The 22,673-nt window shown below is 41.2% G+C and overlaps 1 protein-coding gene across 1 annotated transcript in view; it reads left to right on the forward strand.

Annotated features, from left to right (window-relative positions):
- Positions 1-22,673, forward strand: part of PTPRN2 (protein tyrosine phosphatase receptor type N2) — a 583,237-nt gene that overhangs the window by 209,094 nt on the left and 351,470 nt on the right. The window contains exon 11 of the mRNA XM_033165163.1: positions 13,978-14,057. Coding sequence (XP_033021054.1) covers positions 13,978-14,057 — 80 coding nt within the window. The remainder of the gene's footprint in view (positions 1-13,977; positions 14,058-22,673) is intronic.

Here is a 22,673-nt window from a genome sequence, read left to right on the forward strand (position 1 = left end):
ACTAACATGAGTTTGGCCAAACTGCGGGAGGCAGTGAAGGATAGGCGTGCCTGGCGTGCTCTGGTCCATGGGGTCACGAAGAGTCGGACACGACTGAACGACTGAACAACAACAACAACAAACCGCTTTGAGAATTTTTGGTTCTTGTGAGGGAACTGCCCTCGGCAGGGCGGGAGGTCTTGTCGATGTACTGAGAGCCCTGACACCTCCTCAGTAGTGAAACTTCTTCAAGCGGGAAAAGCGGCGCCTCCTCCAGCGGGGAGGGGCAGGCTGGAAACAGCCGGGAGAGACAAGGGCTTGGAGATGCTGCTGAGAGCCCCAACACGCCTCATGAGTTTCGTTCTGAGGGGAGCACGCCACTTCCGTCACCCCAGTTGCACAGAAGGGTCAAAAGGAGACCAGGGAGCAGGCCAAAACAGAGGGAGGGGGGGTCATATGGGCCACTTGGCCCAGGCCTCCGATTCCAAAGGGGGCCTCGGTCAGCATATTCACAATCGCTCACCATTATTTAAATGTAAATACTTAAAATAATCCTTTCCCCTATGTATTTTTAAAAAGCACTATTGTATACAGTAGCACCCCGGGTTATGCACCCCCCCCCCGTGTTGCAGACATTCGAGTTGTGAATGCCTGCAACCCGGAAGTGTTTCTGGAGTGCGCGCGACCCCCGGATGCGCAGAAGCAGGGTTTTTTTGTTTTCTTTTGTGTGTTCGTGATACGCACGCCCACGTTATGTACCGCGACCCAGAACAGATCGCATACGTAACCCAGGGTACCACTGTGTCTATATTTTCCATTTTGTCTTTATATACAGATACAGTTCAAGCCTTGAAATCCCCAGGGGGGCACATTATCTACCTGGCCCGGGCCTCTGCCTGGCTCTGCAAGGGCCTGCCGGGGAGGCGGCGCTTTGGGGTGCCGAAATTCTTATGTTGGGGTCACAGCCGGAAACCGGCACTCCTGGATTCTGCGAGTGACTAGGACGGTCATGTTTTCACGTTCTCTGCACTGTAAATAGTCTGCACCATTAAACTGTTAAAAGACAGTGTAGACTCATGCCTGATTACTCGTGAGCAACCCTAACGCAGATCTGACAGCTCTTTTATGTGAAGTAAATGGACAAGTAGAGGTGATTCATTGCCATAGGAGCTAAGGGTTGAACATGCTTCTAGCAGGCAGTATTTTCCCTCCCCACACATCATTGGAAGTCATGTCATCTGTGTTTGTGTGTGTGTAGAAGTGCAATAGAGCATCTGTACTGGAACAGAGGCTGTGCCCAAAGAGATATTTCTGTGTGCAGGATTGGCACACTAGCTTCTGTATTTTCTGTTTTATCCCTCATAGATCTTCATTTCTGGTCTGCCACTGGGCAAAACTGTTAGTTTTGTCCCTCCTCTCAATCTCTGCTATGCTACCTTTCCCCATTCTGGGCCCATGCCGTGCGCCTTTATTTCCCCCTCCAGTGTCTAGAACAAACGTTTCCAGTTTTGTTTCTTTTTTAAATGGATCATTCTATAGAAGCCCAGCACTTCTGCAGGCAGCATTGGGTTGGAAGGAGATGTTTCGCTTTCCTAAACAGCATTTATTTTTGAGGGAGGGGAGACTAGGTACAAAAAATGGACATACTGCATTTTAAAATGAAATGAAATGAATCACTTAGTGGTTTGGGGAAGTGATGGGGCAGATATATAAGAAGAACAGCTGTTAAAAATAAAAATTGCATCCCTGAACAAATGCTATGCCAATGCCAGAAGAAGCAGGTCACTTTCAGGCTTGGCTTCAACCGTTGTGGGTGAAGCTAGCTAGGCAAGGGACAAAGAAGAAGTCTATTTCTGTCCGTTTTGCATGAGAACAAGAAGGAAGGGGGACGAGTTTAAGAGACAGCTTGGTGGGGTGAGGAAGGGAGAATGTTATGTTTTTAAAAGTTTTAATAAGTAAATAGATCAATAAATAAACAAAGGCCAGCCACTATCTCTGCCGGCATTTGTCCACAGTGGCCTCTTTCTTTCCTCTTCCTTTGTTACAGCTGATGAAAACAATTGTACAGCCTTGTGCATGACCTCCATATTAAATACAGTTTTATAAAGCTGATATATGTGCTGCCATTACAGCCTCCGGGGTGTGCAAAGTGGGGTGTGTGCATAGTTTGCAAACATCACTGCTTTTGCAAGAGCGAGGCGGCCATGGTGGGGATCAGATTTGTAACCCCAAGGCAGTGAGTGATTGTTTCTTTTGGATTTTTCAACAGTATGCACAGGACCTGAGCTGGGTCTGTTGGGTTTGAGTAGGTGCATTATTATACTTCTCAGTGGCAGAGCTTCCCTGCTGGTGGAGACTGGTGGAATCAGGCAGGGCTGGTCAGAGGGACACTTCTGATGCACCCAAACCTCCTCTTGCACTAGGAATTTGGGATTCGGGTTGCTATTGTTATTCATAGTTAGCATGTTTAAGATTGCAACCTATATAGTCTCGGGTGTGGTGCCAATAGCATGCTACCCGTGATTATGCTTAAGTCATCCGAATGGTTTCTGTAGCACATGTGGCATTTGACATGCGGAGTACAGAATTGCAAAGACAAGATGGTGAAAACAAGGGTTTGGCATTTTAGCTTGCAGGCATTTCAGCTTGTTGTTCTGGCTGCTTTCTTGATCTTTTATGAAAGTACTAGTTATGGTTAATCTGTTTTGTTAATGGTTATGTAGCTGTGAAACAAATTCCATTATTTTGTATTACATCATTAGGGATCATTAAAAGAATATTAAAGCGCCAGAATAATTATGCAAGCAGACACAAAATGATAAGTTTGATTTTATAATCCAATTATGAGTGTCTGTGGCCTCTGGTGATTGATTGCTGGACCAATATCGTAGGAGATGAAAGTGGGTGGCAAAATCAATAGGCATCCTGTTAGTCCATGTGTTTTGCAACAATGGCTGTGTTCAAACTCTCGTTAACTGCGTTTCCAGTGCTGGGTTTTTAATCCTTGTTTACATGACATTGTCCTAACCATATAGGTATCCTAAACTTTTGACACAAAATACTAGTGCTTGATGTGCTGTTTCTTAAACCAGCTTCACACCAATTGGAGCCATTCCCAATTAATCTCTAGCCAAGTTGTGCACCCCTTGGCACAGGGCGAAGACGTACTTCCCCCAGCAGCGCCCCCTGGTGAGAACACATGAACAGAAATGAGGGAAGCTGTGCTGATGTGAACAGATAGTTGGGAAAGAGCTGTGAAACATAATGATGGGAAAAAACAACTTCACTGGGTTTTTTAATTATTATTGTATTCTTATTAAAGATTTTCTTAGGGGTAATGTGAACACACATCAATGTCTTTCCTCTGAGAGTTTCTCCTCTCTTAATTATCATATAATAAACTTCTATATAGCAAACCAACCTGAAGTAAATCTAGGTACATTACTCAGGAGATAAAATATGTTTCCATAAAAACACACACAACTATTTTGCTTATTTGTGGTTTTCTAGACCTTACTTCCCATGGGTTTATTTTAATTGAGAATTCTATTCTGTATCCTAAAGCATAATGGTAGAGTAAATTGAAATATATGATTCAGTTACAGGTAGGTAGCCGTGTTGGTCTGCCATAGTCAAAACAAAATAAAAAATAAAAAAATCCTGCCAGTAGCACCTTAGAGACCAACTAAGTTTGTTCTTGGTATGAGCTTTCATGTGCATGCAGATACATGAGTGTATCTGAAGAAGTGTGCATGCACACGAGAGCTCATACCAAGAACAAACTCAGTTGGTCCTCAGTTGGTCTCTAAGGTGCTACTGGAAGGTTTTTTTATTTTTTATTTTGTTTTGAAATATATGAGATAAACTAATAATAATAATAATAATAATAATAATAATAATAATAATAAACCCAAGGCATAGGAGTTCAGTGAATGTTGAAGTAAAGCCTGTAACTTGAAAACCCAGCTTATCAAGTGGTGGCAGCACCAGCAGTATTGGTCAAAGATGTTTTGCTACCCAAGACGATGGCAAGAAGGCACCTCTCCCCACTTCCAAATATAGACCCTGACCAGACTGGCAGCTGAATCTTCCTTAAACACTGGCAAAGAGACAGTATCTTTCAGTGCACCTGAGGGCAGCAGGGTAGCTTTGGGGATGAAAAGCTGCATGGCACACCTAGCTCTGTCCACTCTCTGCCTCTGCATCATCTGGTCTGGGAAGGAATCCTTGGACAAAGGGCAGTCCATTTGGGATGTCAGCTATTTCATTTATTTTTGCATTTTTACTGCCAGAGGGAGAGATGCTTGTGGGAGTTTTTGCCTCAGGTGCCAAAATAAGTTCGCCAATCTGGGGGTGGCATTGGCTGTTCTGTCTGAGGCAACAAAATGTCTTCATCTAGTCCTTTTTCAGGTAAACTTTTCAGAAATCTTTAGTTTGTCAGCATTGATGAGGTTCATCTTGAAATGCTAATGTGAATCCAGGCATATTTTAGTGTTGTGTGAAGTCCCCTTAGCAGCGATTCAGAATTGAGCCAACAGTCCTGGGCAGTCATCAAATTCGAGAATCCTAGAAGGGTCCACAAAGGTCATCTAGTCCAACGCCCCCTGCAATGCAGGAATCTTTTTGCCCCATGTGGGGTTCGAACCTGTGACCCTGAGATTAAGAGTATCATGCTTTACTGACTGAGCTATCCCAGCATATCTTTGGATGATTTTTTTTTTAACTAAGAGTTCTAAATTGACTTGTAGTGATCGTTGCACAGCACTTGTGCAGAAACATATTTTACTTTCCCAAGTGCAGAATTTCTGAGAGAAATCACATCACCAGCTAGCAACAAGTCAAATTTAAAACCAGTGATAACAAAGTGTATTTTACTGGCTGAAAAACCAGGTTATAGCCCTCCTCTTCTGCATCTCCTCAGTCCTGTCCCACAGCCCTCGCCTGTTATGAAGAGGACTAAAACAAGTCACAAATAACCATACCCAAAGTGCTAACTTGGATTTCCCATTTAAATCCCAGGAGGTTTCATTTAAGTAGATGCATTTAGGAAATGGGTGAGAAGCCGTATAGAAATGATCCATTTGGTCCAGGGTTTCCCAAACTTGGGTCTCCAGCTGCTTTTGGACTACAGTTCCCATCATCCCTGACCACTGGTCCTGCTAACTAGGGTAGTCCAATAACAGCTGGAGACCTAAGTTTTGGAAACTCCGATTTGGTCTTAGTGACTAATAGGGCAAAGGAGCTTACACTTCAGTTCCTTTCCCATTCCTGATCGTATGTGATAGAGCTGTATGTACCTGAATTGGCATGTCAGCAGCAGTTTTGCTAAGTGGAAGGCTAAAGCCTTTGGTGGTGGGTTTTCTTTGTTTCCTCCTGTTATATTGATATCACCTGAAAAACCCAATCAGCCATTTAATCAAACCTACTCATCCAGAACCTAAACACTGCTGTGATACTTGGTGTTTCCACTTCATCATGCTGATAGGTTATGACACAAGGCATGTGTTGGTTGTAAAGGTGAACATCTAAGGAAATTATGAGTAGCTTGGATTCAGAACGGTGTAAAATAGGTATATTTAACTCAGCATGCAAATTCGCTTGGTAATTCTAGTTGAATCTAAGCCGAATCCTGCACAATTTGGGTATGCTGCAGTTACTTTTTAATGTGCAGCTATTTGGTGTTTGTGTTCAACTCAGACTGATGCAACGTCTTTCAGAATGAGGCTGTCTCCTCTCTCCAGGTGCAGTACCTGGCTAATTGTAGGTGAGTAGGAGTTATTTTTTTTTGGGGGGGGGGGGAGCACAGCTCTCATTTTTTCATACCAGAAGTTATGGCATCACCTGCCAAATCTCCAGACCAGTTGGCGGACTCTCTTTGCTCTGGCAAATCAATGAATTGATAATGAGGTTTTTATTATTGCCGCAGATGGTAATACAGGAAGTAAGATAATTGAGAGCCTGAATGCTTTCCTTTTCTTTGGTGGTGCATTTACTCTATGCTAGCAATTTAGCTGGTAACACTTCTTTGCAATACTGTATTGTTTGCATTTCTAGTTTGAAGCTAAAAGTTGCATCTGAGCTGACTTGAGAATCTTTTATCAATGAATTTTACAAGTCAAACCTGTGCCATCAAGGATAAGCAGCACTGCTTAATGCCAGGTAACGATGCATAGCACAGGATTGTATTCATGCCACATGGTTAATTGGGAGGCAAGCCCAGGTCTCCCAAGTCAAAAACAGTTTTCTGCATTTTTGGACTGTTCTTGGGGCACAGCTGTGGGGGCTGCCATTATTAATTCCTGCACTTCAAAATTTGACACTGCGCCACTGCCTAGCTATGATAGGTTACAGAACAAAACATCAGAGTGAGCAAAACTTGAGATTATGTAACCTCATAAACTTTTACAGAACTGCCACCAGCTTCTTATTAGAACAGTAAAGAACCCAAACCTGTAATATAAAAGTAAATCTTAGTAGTGTGTCCAGTGATTGTTTTATGAACACAGGGTAAGCAAAACCCAATTGGAAAAACAAAAACAGAACCCAGAAATATTTCAGAAAGAAGGAAAATAAGGGGCAAAGGAAAGATTTACAGGTACTTAAAAATAAATAGCATTTTAGCCAGGGTGGTAGTCTTAATTGCAAGGAATTACTTATTTGATATACCAAGATTCAAGTGAAGTTTGCATAGTTTCTGACCTGTAAATCTACGTCACTTCTTGAAGCCAGCCTTTTCCATACCAGTCCTGCCTTTTCCATATATCCAAAATAAATTCATCAAGAACCAAATGTCTGTCTTCTCCAACTTCCTTATCCCTCATCTTCTAAACGATGACCCACTCTTTGAAAAAGTTACTGACTTTCCAAAACATGTGAGTAGAAAAATAGATTTCCTCGGGAGCTAAAATCCAATTACTATGTAGATCTTAAAACTTAATTTCATATACAGAATTAGAATTCTAACAGAACTAACAGGATATCTTGGTTAGCCCTTCAAAGGAAGGTTGAACCAGTGAAGGGTAATTATCCTGCAGGAGAATTTCATTTACATCTGACAAACATATATCAAAGTCCCCAAACAAGTGATATCACAGATATAAGGAAGATTGGTACATGTAATTAATTCAGACATACTGTCCTGAGGGCCTGTCACTGAATGAAGCAAGGTTAGAAGATGGCTGCTGTTTAGCATCTAACAGATTAGACTTCTCTAATTTATACACTTGTAGCTGGAATTTCTCCATGAAAAGATGTAATAAATCTACTGTGTCATGATAGCCACCTCATGTTTCACACTGAGGAGTTGCCACACCCCTTTATCATGTTGACTGCCCTTTTCTGAACCTTTTCCAGCACTGCTTGAAGGTGAAATGACCAGAACTAGTGAGGTCACACTATATATTTGTACAATGGCATTATAAAATTGGCAGCTTTATGTTCAATCCCTTTCCCCAATGATCCCTAACATGGAAATCGCCCACTTGCTGCAGCATCTTCTTTGAGCTATACTATATCAAGTCAAGATTTCATTTCTAGTCAGTCATTGCCAGTTCAGACGTCATGAGCCTTTGTGTGGAATTAAGGCACCCCACACCCCACCCCAGTATGCATGACTTAAGGCAGGAGATCCCCCATTTATATGAACAACATGGTACCTTGTGATAGTTCGAGATTTGTCTGACTTTCTTCCTCATTTCATTTAGCATCCTGAGGACCAAGTACAGCCTGAGCAGGCCTTCAATTTTAACCTGGGGGTAAGGGACGCAGGTGGCGCTGTGGTCTAAACCACTGAGCCTAGGGCTTGCTGATCAGAAGGTTGGCGGTTTGAATCCCTGCGTCGGGGTAAGCTCCCATTGTTCGGTCCCAGCTCCTGCCCACCTAGCAGTTCGAAAGCGCAAGTAGATAAATAGGTACCACTCTGTCAGGAAGGTGAACGGCGTTTCCGTGCACTGCTCTGGTTTGCCAAAAGCGGCTTAGTCATGCTGGCCACATGACCCAGAAGCTGTCTGCGGACAAACGCCAGCTCCCTTGGCCTATAGAGCGAGATGAGCGCCGCAACCCCAGAGTCGTCCACGACTGGACCTAACGGCCAGGGGTACCTTTACCTTTACCTTTAAGAATGAGAGCAGGTATTAGTGAAAGAGTTCAACCTCATTGAAAGACATGTTCCACAGTGCACAATTTTAAACCCCAGGCATTATTTTTGGTCTCTGTATTGATGTTATCTATTTCCATATGTGCTCATTCAAAATTATTTATGAAAACTTCCACAAAGCAAAGTCAAGCCTGTAACTGTGATGAGGAATCTCTTCTTCTCCCACCTTGATTCCCACTCACTTCTTGTAATAGTTCCTTCCAAACACTCAAAGGCTAGAATCTAGTAGTGTCCTAGCTGCAAGCAGCCCTGGAGAACATGTTTCTGCAGGATTTCCTGCACCTAGATTGGGCTACCATGGCACTGTGGGCACTGGAAAGATGGGGGTGGGGAATGAATGAGGGAAGAGGTGAGGAACAGAGGAAGAACTTGCTGCCACCCCTGACCTGTCATCGTGTTAATTTGGAAGAAGGGAATGGGATAATGAAGGAAAGGAACACTGACTGTGTGTTGGTGACCTGGAGACAAGCCAATTAAAGTGCAAGTCCAAATTAGGGCCTGTCTGGGTACTCAGCCCATTTTCTGAACTTGGTAAAATAAATTATTATGATAGCCACAATCTCATCTAAATTATCTAGTTTTGACTCCTTTGTTATCTGCTAACTGTGTGCTCCTAGACACCCACCATATTCTAAACTACCGTCTCATCTTGCAATTCATTTTAAGTTAAAAATATAAGGTTATCCTTCAGTCAATCATTGTATCCTTATTTCCCTTTCCTGTGTGCTCTGTTCTGTGTACAGGATCTCCCTTCCACAAACCTTCCTCTCCTGCCACCTCCCATTTGTGCCTGTTTGGGGGCTGTGAGCCAGCAGCCCCCTTTTGCCATGCAGAAAGCATCAAGTGGATCATGCCCAATGTTGGCACAGATGTATTGGTGCTGCCGAAATGTGGCTGGTGGGTAGCTCTCAAAATAAAAATGCAACATCGCACTCATTCAACAGCATCACACCTGAAAGCCAAAACACATCATAGACCAAATTATGTTGGTGTGTTTTGCTAAATGTATACCACTTAAGTTGTTCAAGCTCTGTCGCTTAGTGTTCCAGAAATAATTAATTATCAAAGTGCATTGTTTTGTCCCGTGTTTCTTAGGGACTTAATCCTCAGGACCAACAACAGACTGGCTTCAGCCCCCACAGTTTCATTCTAGAAGTACTTTGACTTGATCACTGTACCTCAGTGCTTTAGCACATTGTGAATAGTGTGACTAAAGGAGGACAAGACGCCCGTATCTAACAGTTATGTAGAACAAGGGTATGTTTCAGGGAAGAGGAAATGCTTTCTATACAACTCTGAAAGGCACAGGTACCCTGTCCTCCTTTACATAGAGTTTTGAACTTCTTAGGCATGCTTTCGGAGCCACAAAACTTGTTTCCTTCTGCCATCACCTCCATGCTTTGTTGCTGACTATGCCACCAGCAATGCTTGCTTCTCAAATACTTTTCCACTAGGGGGTATGGCAGACTGTAACTTCACTTCCCCGTGATCTTCCTTTTATGTTTCCCTAATAAGTACCTACGAGGGAAAGAAGTGTGGTCATATGAAGTTCAGTCCACAATCTATAAGAATTTAAATGGCCTCATTTATAAAAGTAATTGTAGCCCGCAACTGAAAGTGATGCAGGAACTGCTGTATTGATAATGTTGCACCTCTCTCTTTCTGGCTTTCAGTTTGTTCATTCATAGATGCGAAATCATATGCTTGGAATTAGAGCAATAATAATAATTCTAAATATAAAAATTTGTTCATCGTGTGTGGCAAGGGTAAAAAACAGGGAGAGGAACATAATATCATTAACATGGAATCAAGTCATCCCTGACAAATTGACTGGAACCTGCCATAAATGATGATAACCGTCTGTGGTGTTGTTCAGAGGCTGATGGTTTTTGTTTAAATCCAATACGTAGCTGATATGAAAGTAACATTACTGATTTTTTTTTTAAAAAAACCCTCACCAACTGAGGGGGTAATTAGTCTGTACATTTCAAGTAATTTGTTTGATCAAGCAAACACTGTTTTGAATAGGATTAGGGTTGCTGTCTTACTATCCTCAATCGGCACAATCACCTTTATATACAATTGCGTTGTTAAACGGATGTAAATCCAGGATAACCAAAATGCTTTATTGAAAATGTGCATGAATGCAACTAACAGTGTGATCTAATTCTCAGTTCTATGATTAAGATCCTTTTCTAGTCACTGAAGATACGCAGCAATGCCATGCTTCTCAGGCGTTTTGATTCATTTGACCAGCTGGGCTCTGGTGTTTTTATGTTTATGACCTCTTTTTCATCTTGCACAGTTTGTTGAATTTGTGTGTGATGTAATCTGCCCCAAAGGAGGCAATGTTCTTTACTCACCAGCTAGATCATGGGTGATATGTGAGAAGAGTTTGTTTGCAATGAAATGCATCAGGTCATAAACACCATTACGCCCTTCAGTGGGAATTAGTATTTAAGAGTGGTGTCAAAACAATTGTGGTTAATATTAGCCAAGCTTCAAGGAGGTGTGGTGAACTGAGTGAAAGAGCAATATCTCATATGTCACTGCTGCTGGTGTCAAGATCTTTCTCAGTAAGTCTTGCGAGGGGGAAGGTTCTCCTACAAATAGCATAAAGTAAAACAGTGTGCTGATCGTGATGACCATGGGAAATTTAGGCTGAAAACTTCACTCTGCTATTGAGTTCCCCAAATGGACATATCATTGTATTTGCTTGACTTTACTCAGAGGTTCGTTGTGAGGCTCAAATTGCCATTCTGAGCTCCTTGGCTGAAATGTGGGATGTAAACGTAACAAATAAATCTTGCCATTTGGCATGTATATACCAATACCACCAACAGTAGGCAAGGCACTGTACAGAATACCAAAGTGGCAGAATCCCTCCCAAAGTCAATGCGATCAATATTCGTTGTTGTTATCATTTATTACTTTTTATTTTGTGGTATTATATGTCTCTTGCACATAATGAAAAGCCCAATTTTCCCTAGAGTAGACACATTCTTATTGAAATGTTTATTCAATAAGAGTTTGAGGCTCTATTAGCTGCTTTAAAAAAAGAAACAAAAAACAGAAAAAGAATGTTTTTATGAGTTGCTGCATTTCTGCTTGGTCAGTTCCCAACATATCCAATACAGAATAAAGGTATGGACAGGTTATGATAATGAAAACTGATGTGCAGAATTCATGTGAAGGAGGTCTGCACATAATGGGAAAGGTGTAGATTTCACTGCTGATATGGCCTCTATTGAAAAAACTTTGCATTTACTGTATACTGTATTTACTGTATATAAATTGCTATGGGATCTATTCCCATAAGAATGTAAGAACAGTCTTGCTAGATCAGACCAAAGATCTTCCTTTTACATCATTTTGTTTCCAGCAGTCCTTTCTCCTCCACAATCTAGGGAGATATATTTAATGACTCCAAATGAACAATTTTTCTCAGGAAGAGAGTCCAGGATAGCACCGCAAATGAATGACCTATCCAAGTGGTGTATATTTCTATTTCTTTGATACTTTTACTAGTTATAGGTAAAGGAACTACTGACCATTAGGTCCAGTCGCAGATGACTCTGGGGTTGCAGCGCTCATGGTAGGAGAAGAATGGACCAAAAATATTTCCTTTTCCGCCACAAATGTTTAATAGTTTCATATGGACACACAATATTAGCTACAATTCAAACCTATCCTGTAGGTTTTTGTTAAATGAAATATTGCATTTTGTTACATTTTTCCCCAAACCAGCTTCAATCTGAATTGAGGAAAAGAATAACCTAGCTGTGTTTTAAGCTAGTAATGTGTACATAGCTCATGTTCTAAAGGAAGATGTGAATTTCCCAAATTACTACATTGATACCATGCTGCTAAATTTGTCTGGCTATAAAAAGATAAAGGTGATCCAGCAATTAAAAATACTGAACAAACCTTCTTCTGTGCTCCACCCTCTGGATAATAAAGGAGAAAAGGCAGCTTTTCCTAAAGTGGCAAAATGTTATTAATACCTTACTGTCCACATGGGACAATTACTACAGTAAGATTTCACCTACAACCTTCTCGCTTAAGGAGCTATGCCAACAACTTTCACAATTTAAATGCTCCTTTCCCAGATAAGGAATTGTCTGTCTATACAAGAAACAATCTTGTTATAGAATTCTAACATACAATTCTCAAGAACTGGATGGATTTTGAAAGTCAAGGCACAAAGATCCACCCCCCCCCCAAAAAAAATGCATTATGTCATAAAATACATTATATTTTTGACATGTGGTGGGCATAGCACTGAAGCATTTTGGAAGAAGATGGTTCAAATAATATTGTCATCTACTAATGTTAATGTACATATGGATTCTCCTGTATACTGTCTTAATATTGTACTGGGTGTGCTCCCTGGAAAGGGTTGCTAACTTAGTTTATGTTTGTCACCCAAAATTTTAGGAGATACCTTCGAAACTAGAATAACTGGGGACATTATGAGATACACTTTTATTAATTAAACTGATGGCTCCACATGAATTTGGTGCCCAGTAATTGTTTTCATAAATAACTTCTTGTCATTGGATTATAAACATTTCAAATGTTTAATGTAGAAATATGTCCTTTATATTGAGTGTATGTTTTAACTTACGGGGTGCCGACTTGATTTTAATATTTGAGGTGTCTTGCTGCTTACTAGATCTGTAACATTTCAAAAGACAAATACTTCTTGGTTCTTTTGTTTTCAATTCTAGAGAATGATAACAAGACACTGACTATCTGTGCCTTCCTAACCACTACGTTGGTGCAAATGATGCAGAAATAATATTAGTTGTAGCTAAAATGTGTAAATGAGGCATAGACCTCTGGCTCAGAGTCATCATAAGTTCCTAATGTGGTCTTTAGTGCCGAACCCTAATTGAAAAATCAGCTGCTACTTAACATAATGCCAGGTGGTCTGGACATAAGGAAGCGTGACCTAATTGTGGATTTTGACTCAGGCTTCAGTCCTGAAACTGCTTATTTGTGAATGATCCTGTAGCTTATTTTGCAGTAATTTAATGCAATGAATTATATAAGAAGAACATGCACACCACTTGTATCATTACTCCTCTGAAATCAAACTTCAGTGCCCTGTGCCTATCAGTTTGGAAGTGAAATGAAGCTACCTGAAAGCAAGATATTTCTCTATACTCTGTAGACTTCCTGTGTGTGCAGAACCCCCCCCCCCAATTTCCAAACAATAACCTATGGTTAGTAACTTCAGGTACTTATGGAATATTGAAAAGCCATAAAATGTTGAGTGAGGTGAAGGAAGAAAGGATGCAGGGAGAGAGGGAAGGAGGGAGGGAAGGAACCGGAGAGGGGGAGAAAGATGAGCCCCTAATATTCTGGAAGTGGGCATTCAGATTGGATGTGGGGCACCATAAGATAAAAAAGAACTTCCCTGTCATGTCCTATACAGGGATATTACAGGAGGAAAGAAAGTGACAATCACATCCTTTAAAAAAAATAAAAAATAAAAAATCCACATTCTCTAGACCTTGCCCACCCAAGTAGCAATAAATTTTCAGGTTTGGGAATGATGAATGGATATTGATAATTATTGGAATAATGAAAGCAATACATTGGTACCCATTCATTACTCTTGGTACTTGTTGGTTCAACTTTCATTTTACATTTTTACAAAACGTTTGGTTGAATTTTTCATTCATAACTAAATCAATATGTACCTTACTTTGATATTGAGATGTATAAGCATCTAGCTGAGCCTAATAAAACACCGGAGATGATAAATTATCCTTGAATATATATTGTATGTTATGTTCCTTAGTTACCAACCTCTTGTTTCACATCATGTTTTGTAGCATGCTGGGGCCAGCTGTGACCTTCAAAGTGCACTCAAATGTCTTCAATATCACCACAGCCGATGTTGCCAAAGCAGCAGGTAAGAATCCTTATTGTCAAATGCACCCTTTTCTCCACCCACCATTGAATTTAGAAAGACAGTCTCAGACAACAAGAAGGGTCCTTATCACTAGAAGATTGACATTTAATGAAACAGACATTTGAAGGGGTGGTAGCCTAAATGGAAAACTTAAGTGTAGCATCTCCAACTCAATTAAAACTGCCTGACACTTCCTTATTTGTAAAAGAACTGAACTGAGCAGAGAATGAGGCCTGGATTTTTATAATGAAAGAGAGCCCACAGTGTTGTGTTTGAAAGAGAGAAAACGTACAGTTCTTTAAATGAATATTTGACATCAGCGAGTTCCAGCTAGTGTAGCTGTATAGCACAAAAGAAGTATGACTACAATTAAGCCTTTATTTCTGGACTTCGGAATTGGCTATAAACGTGTTTGTGCTGTCAAGTTAATTTGACAATTCCCATGACCCAGAGATGGTAAGCATTGCAGATCAACAACGAACATCCTCCTCCAAAAGAGCCATGGCAGTGCACTGCGGGTTTGATTATAGTCATTTTGGAGTCTAGCCTTGATTGTAAATTGTTTTGCTGACCTGAAATCGTGCCTAGAATTCCACTCGGAGGCCCAAGGTTTGTTGCTGCCCTAGGTGAATTAAAAGTTTGCTGCTTCCTCACCTCCTCCCTGTACCTTGTCCTGTGCTGACCAGCTTAACAATATCACATTAAAAGATCAAGAGCTGACCTGGGTATTATTTTCTCATCTGCCCATTTAATGTTCCTTCTCCCCAAGACATTGTCAGAGCTGAGACAGGCACCCCGAAGTGGTTGCCTGGTTTACTTTGGTGTCTGGGCAAGCTCTGTGCTGTAACTTTGCCCGGGGTAACTCAAGTGTGCTATTAATGAGTAAGAACAAACGATCAAACTGGTTTGAAATTGTCACTCATATAATCTCATGGGAGCTTATGATGGCAAACATACTATGCCATAAAAAGTACCGTGGGTTGAATGTATGTACAGTAGATTGAATATCTTGGCGCTCAACTGTTCCACAAATAACCTAGGAGGTAATACAGTGTGGTATTAAGTTAAACCTGTAGATTTGTGCATTTGCAAGCATAGCCTATTGGCACACGGTGGGAGGCAATCCTAGCAGGGTGTGGAGGGCAAAGGCAGTGGCAAGTAGTAGTTGCTGCCCACCCTATCCCTGTTGCGATGAGCAGCAGTGTCACTGTTGCTGGGATGATATCGCCAACACTCTGACCCCCATGTGCAGCGCAGTCAAGGTCTGTGATAGTACTCAAGTGCATTAGACAGCTGTGTGTGTACCCTTTATCAACCTCCACTGTATGTGTGTCTATATGTCTCCTAACAAAAGCTCCATGTACCCTTACAAACTTACAGAACCATGTTGCTTAGGAATATGAAGCACAACAAAGTGAAGACGCAGTGCTCTCCATTTCCGTTAATTTCAGTTGCAGAGTTTAAGCATGCACTTAACCTCCTACAGAAATTAACTGGGCTTGAGTGGGCTTAACACTGCCTTCACCAGTGTGGTTGGGCAGATCCTTCGAACTGCCTTGTTGACAGTAATGTCACTACAAGCCTACCTGGGTGAAGCTGAGAAGGGGAAGGATGGCAGCAAGGTTTGTGCTGTGTGTGTGACCCATGGGAGTGATGGATTGGCTCTGCCAGTGTATCCATGCAACCCTATAGCAGACCTTGGGGGCCGGGTCTGAAATCTCAGTGGTGTCCTGTGTGATGCTAGAATTTGGCACCCCCTGCATCTTGGCTTCCATTCCACATTGTAGTTCCGGCGTCCTTGTGGCACCCCCAAGGCTCTGCATCGGGTGTGACTGTTCACACTCTCCTAAATCCGCCTCTGCCTAAAGTCATCACCACCCTACTCCAACCCCAAACCGGTGCCAAGAGGGTGGTCCTACCACACTCGCCACTATTTCTTGACTGGCTTGTGGTCCTGGTGTTTTGTTTTTTTAATAAATGCACTGGGTATCACCAATTAAAGTACTTTAAAATCGTCCTCTTTGAGTTATTCTGTATACATGCCATTGACTGAGGTGCAGCTACTTCATTTGAATCCAGGGCCTGTACTTCTTCTGTGCCCTGTGAAGACAAATGCTTGTTTAGTTTTAATACATAGGTTTGTCTTAGGCAGTGGAATTGCTTCTAGGAACTCGATATACATTCTAGGGTCGACAATGCTTAAGGGAAGAATAATTTACTTGTTGTTTACAAAATTCCAGTTCACAAAACCTGTAGGTTTTTTAAAACATAATTTTTATATGCATGCCAACATATCAAATTTTTTATCTTTGGATATAAAAGTCATATTGTTATGTACTGAGCTTAGACCCTAGAACAATAGGCAGGTAGGATCCTAGAAGGCAGCAGCCTGATTGGTCTGCAGGAGCTGCCCAATCTGGCTCCAGGAGGAAGTGAATCAGCAACCTGATTGGCCTGCAGGAGCAGCCTAATCAGGCTCCAGGAGGGGAGTTGAATCAGCCAATCACATGGGACCCATTGTGTAAATAATGTATATATAGCCAGAGGTTTCAGGGAAAAGCACTCACTTATCTGAAGAAGTGTGCATGCACACGAAAGCTCATACCAGGAACAAACTCAGTTGGTCTCTAAGGTGCTACTAGAAAGAATTTTTGATTTTGTTTTGACTATGGCAGACCAACACGGCTACCCACCTGTAACCACTCACTCACTGTTTACCATGAGCTGAAATAAAGAGCATGAAATCAACACTCAACTCTGAGTATATTTCACATATGCATTATAGCAGATGCGGTCATAAAAAAAAATAACCCACACATTCCATGGACATATATATTAATACTGAATGACAACCAGTAAGGGGGTGGGGGAATATAGTCATATAGCACCCCTTCCAACTTCAGACCCTCACTGCCCCCTGATTACTTTGCTGGGATCTATAGTTATGTGCCAGAATGTGACTATATAGTCCAGAAGGGACTCTGGTAAAGAATAATTTCCAGCTGTCTCTGCCTTCTCTATGGTGTTGGGAACTGACGCTCCGAGATTTATTTTGGAGCAGGAGCGATGATGTCATCTGTCAAAACACCAGAGAAATTCACGGGTCCTCTTTGCTCTAGCCGGTGAATGAGACAAGAACGAGGCTTCCGTGTTTTGTTATTTGTAGGACACATTAACACAGAGGAAATCTGAGAATGAGGAAAATAATCAAACTATGATACTTGCTCCCTCTGTTTTTGATGGGGGTTCTTGTTTCATGCTTAAAACTTATATGGTAAAAACTTCTTTGGAAGATTGTTTGCATTTCTGATATAAAGGCTGCATTAAACATCTGTTCAGTGACTGTCACTTTATCTTAATAAATTGGGTATTATGGTAATATTTGGGTGTGGCTGTGTGTCAACACAGCTCCTTGTATTTTTGGACCTTGTGGTGTGGACACGCAGAGTTCCTATAGTTCAACATTTGCCACACCTCTGCTGTTCCTTTACCTCTCATGTCCCTGTTTGGCAGAAGGAAGTTTCCTGCCTTGGGACTAGTTCCCATAAAAATGCAGAAACTCCATTTCCTCTCTCCCCTCCAGGTCCGTATTACAGACAGTATTGTGGAGAGCTGTAAAAGTAATTTAAAAGCAAACCAAGCAAAAAAGAGAGAAATATTTAGTATGCCTTCTGATAATGTTCATGGCATTCCTCTCCCTGCCCCTTTGCTCCTCTTCAGAACTAGAAGACATGCAACTTGGTAGTTATTGTCAAAGTTTCTCTCTATACAAGACAGTCCTGTAGGTCCCACAGATATATTGTAAGTGTAATTATAACTTAAGTAATTGCTCCGCATATAGAAGTTGCTTTTGGGAATCCTATCCTTAAATAGTCTAACTGTGTGCAAATTATCTTTAACAGAAGCTTGTCACCTAGGGATATAAGCTGTTCATAGAAGTTTTCGAGGAAACAAAAAAACCTATTAAGATTGCCTTGGCATAGTCAATAATTAAAGTGATAATGCATGAAAATGATAAAAACTCAAAGCCTCTGCCATTTCCCCCCTCATTCTCTCTCTTCTCTCTCTCCCATCCAGAATTAAAATATTCACTCTATATGGCCTTGAAATGCTCTGTTTTGTTTTTATGACAGAACTTGCCCATTGTGTAATACAATTGGTTTCCAAGCATCCAGCTTGATGCAGTTTAGCTTTTTTTTAGGCATAATGACTAAGTGCATTGTTTTGTGCTTGCCTTTCCCAAGTTGTAATAAGTTCAGGGTAGTCTTTATGGCAAATTTTTGTTTGGAGGAGGGGGGAAATTCTGGAAATAGCAAGGTATCCTTGTAATAATAAAAAAATTCATTTACAAATGTAGAGGTAGAGCAGGCATTACTCAAAGAGCAGGCACATGGGCAAGCAGCAAAGGTTCCAGAATTAGAACGAGAGCACTGAGATACCCAAAACTCTTTTTCATAATGGCTCAGTTGGTTAGAGCGTGATGCTGATAACACCAAAGTTGCAGATTTGATCCCCGTATGGTACAGCTGCATATTCCTGCATTACAGTGGGTTGGACTAGATGATCCTCATGGTCCTTTCCAACTCTACAAGTCTATGATAAATCTTATTCATTTATGCAACTCTGCCAGACAAAACGAGCCCTACCATCAGCCTACACAATCAAATATTAATGCATCATTCAGCTGAAATTAATTGGAGTTACTTCCAGATAAATTTCCAACAATTGGACGGTAAGTCTGATCTTGACTCTTGCTAGAATGAGCAGCACGGATAATATAATTTGAAATGAACAGTGGACTTTCCACTGCCTTTTATCTGCAGAAATGCCCTGCGGGCAGCTAAGCTTTGGCAGTTTACACCTGCTAGTTATTTGGAAGTTTCCTTGTTCATATGCACCTTTGAAGAATATGGCCACAACTTTTTGGATGAGTAACAAGAACATTATAAAGCTGCAAATGATTGAAAAAAAATCGCTTTAAAGCATGCATAGGTAACATCTGCTAATTCTTTGTGCAATGGTGCCTAATTTGGCTTCGTTCCTTAAGTGGCATCGCAGTGCCATTTCCCCATGTTTAGCTTCACTAATAATCATTAGCTAAAGGACTTAGTGCAGTCACACTGCTACTAAAACAGTTGGCACAAGAGTGATGAAGCCAAGTGAGGAACTGAAACCTTAATCCTCATTATAATAATATGATTGGACATGGTACCTGGGAGCTGCTTCCTGGAAAATGCGAGTGGTTGAGCTCTGGTCAGTGGTGGCCAACATATAAAACACAGGTCACGTTAAGTTGCTTTGTTTCCTGCAGGCTCTTTTAGCAGCCCTGGGCATATTGGATATATTTCCTCTCTTGTTAAGCTGTTAATATTAAAGCCTGCTTTTATATAAATATGTCCAAAGTGGCTTACAGCAGAACACAAAATACTATAAAGCAAATCCATACTATCGAAACACATAACAGCTGCATCTTGATTTTTCTGCTAAGTATCAATCCACCACATCTGCAAAACTGAAACTGGGTCCTAGACTGAAGAAAGGCATGCCGATATTAAAAGCGTTTTCCTTATCATGGAAAGGATGAAAGAGATGAACCGTGATTGATCTCCTTACATTTAAAGAGATGCTTTCTGCTGGTACACAGCAGCTGTGCAGGATTGTATCGCTCATATCAAAATCGTAGAATTGTAGAGTTGGAAGGGACCACAAGTGTCATCTAGCCCAACCCCTTGCAATTCAAGATTTTTTTTTGCCACAACCGTGAGATTAAGAGTCTCGTGCTCTACCTGAAAATGGAACAGGGATTCTCCTCCCCATCTTCCCATGCAAGATTTCAAATGGGAAAGCAAGCTTTTATGGAACTTTGAAGATGTCAAAATTTACTATAGATACAAGTGCATACTGTATATTGAAGTTGTTGTTGTTTTAAACGCCTCAAGTTGTTTCAGTTTGCAGGTAAACGTTTCACAATGACCATACCTTGGGCAAATGCATTGTACGTACCATGTGTGCACTGTGCACAGAATCACGTACTTGCATCAAATAAAATAAATGGAGGTTTATATTGTCTCCTTTGGGACTGTGTGCGCAACATGTATTGGATTGTTTGCTGAGCAGCAGCCTGCACTGCTATATCCTGAAGTGAGTTTTCAAAAAGCAGCTTGGGATGATATGGTTCTCATCAATTTGGGCTGCAAATTGTTCAGGTTGTTACACAATCTAAACACAGACATATTTTGGCAAAGAACAGTCAAGCAAAGTATATTCCAAGGAGCTTCTTCAGTGTGAAATGTTGTGTATGACCTCTCTGCTAACAACCTTTGAACTTTTAATGGACAACAATGATATGTGTGCCTCTATACTTACATAGTCAGGATTGGCCATATTAATGCAAGCAAAGAATATGAGTAATTAATACCATGATTATGAGGGAGGCTTTGAGATGCAGATGAACCTAAAATGTTGGATGCATCCGGACGTAGCTTGCGGTGAACAATGGGGTGCAGAATACTTGTTGTTGCTCAGTCGTTCAGTCGTGTCCGACTCTTCGTGACCCCATGGACCAGAGCACGCCAGGCACCCCTATCCTCCACTGCCTCCCGCAGTTTGGGCAAACTCATGCCAGTCGGTTCGAGAACACTGTCCAACCATCTCATCCTCTGTCGTCCCCTTCTCCTTGTGCCCTCCATCTTTCCATCTTCACTAGAATACTAGTGAAGCCTTATTGCATAAAGCCTAGCTATCTGGAATGTTTGCTCATTAGAATTCATTTTGCACCTCTTGATTTCAGAGCAGCTATGCAAAACCGCTCCCATTGATGCAAATGTGTACCAGCAAGAATACTAATGTGTACTTAAGAAAGTCGTTTCATACCTCCAAGCTCCAGTTTAACAGTTTGCAAAAATGATTCTTCATGAAACCAAACAAATACATATTGTTAAGCGGGGAAATCTGCAAAGTAAATATGAAGAACATAAGAAGTGCCTGTTGCATCAGGCCAGTGGGTTGTCAAAGGCAGCATTTTGTTCTCACAGTGGCCAAACCATGGAAAGCCAGAAAGCCAAGAACCTCAGCGCAGCAGCTGTCTCACTTGTGGGAATTCTTGATTGAAAGTTAGTAGAGGACAAATGTATGTAAGGTATAATTACATGAATTGCTCCCAGCTCATTTCCTTACCTGATCTAACAGCCAGAAAAATGGTGACAGCAATCACAGAGCTGGAAGACTCATCTAGTGGTTCTTTCTATCTACCTCCTTTAGTGATGGCAGGTTTGATTGGCAGGATATCATGCAGCTAATATTTAATATCCCATTAAAAACGGCGACAGACTGGCAACAAATTTCTGCATGCCAGGTTTAAGAAGGTGCCTCTTGGCAAAGCTTTCTACTTGTTTTAGATCAGTAACAAGCAAAGGTGGGCAGAAGCACACCAGCATTACTCCTTCCTAAACATCTAGGTAATTACTTTTGACAAGTGTTTGCTGGAGAGAAGGTCATAACTGTCAGCATATAAGATCTATGCTAATCTGCTCAGCTGGAGAAGACTCAGGTAGCTAATGTTTTTGTAATTAGAAGTTGTGGGAGCCATTTTACAACATTGCGGCTTTGCTTTGAGAAAAATGGAGCCACTAATATGGTGCAATTTCATTTGCTAAAGTTTACGTGGCTACTTCGTTTGGAGGCGGGGCAGAGGTGGGTGTTAGCTTGCATGCTCCATGTTTAGGAAATAATTGGTAAATGAAATATTATGCTCGATCCATAACTGGACTTTCTAAGATTATCTTTCCCTCCGTGTTACTTATTCTATTTTGGGCTCTTTTTTTTGCATAGCACTTCAGTATAAGAAACCATGTACAATCATGTAAATAACCAAGTGTGACAATTGCATGCCCATGTTTTGCTCAGGTTTTTTTTAAATAAATAAATAAATAAATTGAAGGGCCTTTTATCTCCTCTACCTGCTGTTCTGCTCCCAGTCACCACCCAGAAGAAAGGAGCAAACATAAGTCCCTTTCAACATTCTGCTTTGAAAAGGAGTAAAATTAAACTCTGCAAAGGCCTGTGTCTGTAGTGGCAGCAGTGAAGAGTGCAATTCCTTAATAATTTTTATGGTTTCATATTTGTTGGATGTTTCCTTTGCATGGTTTTTTCATTGAAACTTTTCATCATATAATACAATAAAAAAACAAAACTAAAATGAAAGGAAAAAGAGAGAGAGAGAGAAAATACAGATCCCCCTTTCAAGGGTAGATCTTAACCCTTGTCTCACACAGAAGGAGCCGCACCTTCCCAGCTCACACATGGGAGCTTCCCTTTCTTCTGCCAACCTCCCACCCTGGGAGATTTTCCCAGGTAAGTTTACCATACTAAGTATAAAAAAAGAATGGATGCTGTCTGCCTATATTTTTGACGTTGCAGTTGTTGTTGTTGTTGTTGTTGCTGCTGCTGCTGTTGTTATGCCCCGCCCATCCGTCACAAGTCATTTTAAGACAGGGATTGCCAGTGTGCCATGTGTGCCCACGAGTGTCAATAGTTTCAGTAAACGTCCCTGCAAAAACCCACAATACACAAGAGACTTTTTGCTTTTCTTGCTCAGTTCCTGGCTCAGCCTCTGCT

This window comes from Lacerta agilis, chromosome 12 (assembly GCF_009819535.1).
Source record: "Lacerta agilis isolate rLacAgi1 chromosome 12, rLacAgi1.pri, whole genome shotgun sequence".
NCBI classification, from domain to species: Eukaryota; Metazoa; Chordata; class Lepidosauria; order Squamata; family Lacertidae; genus Lacerta; species Lacerta agilis.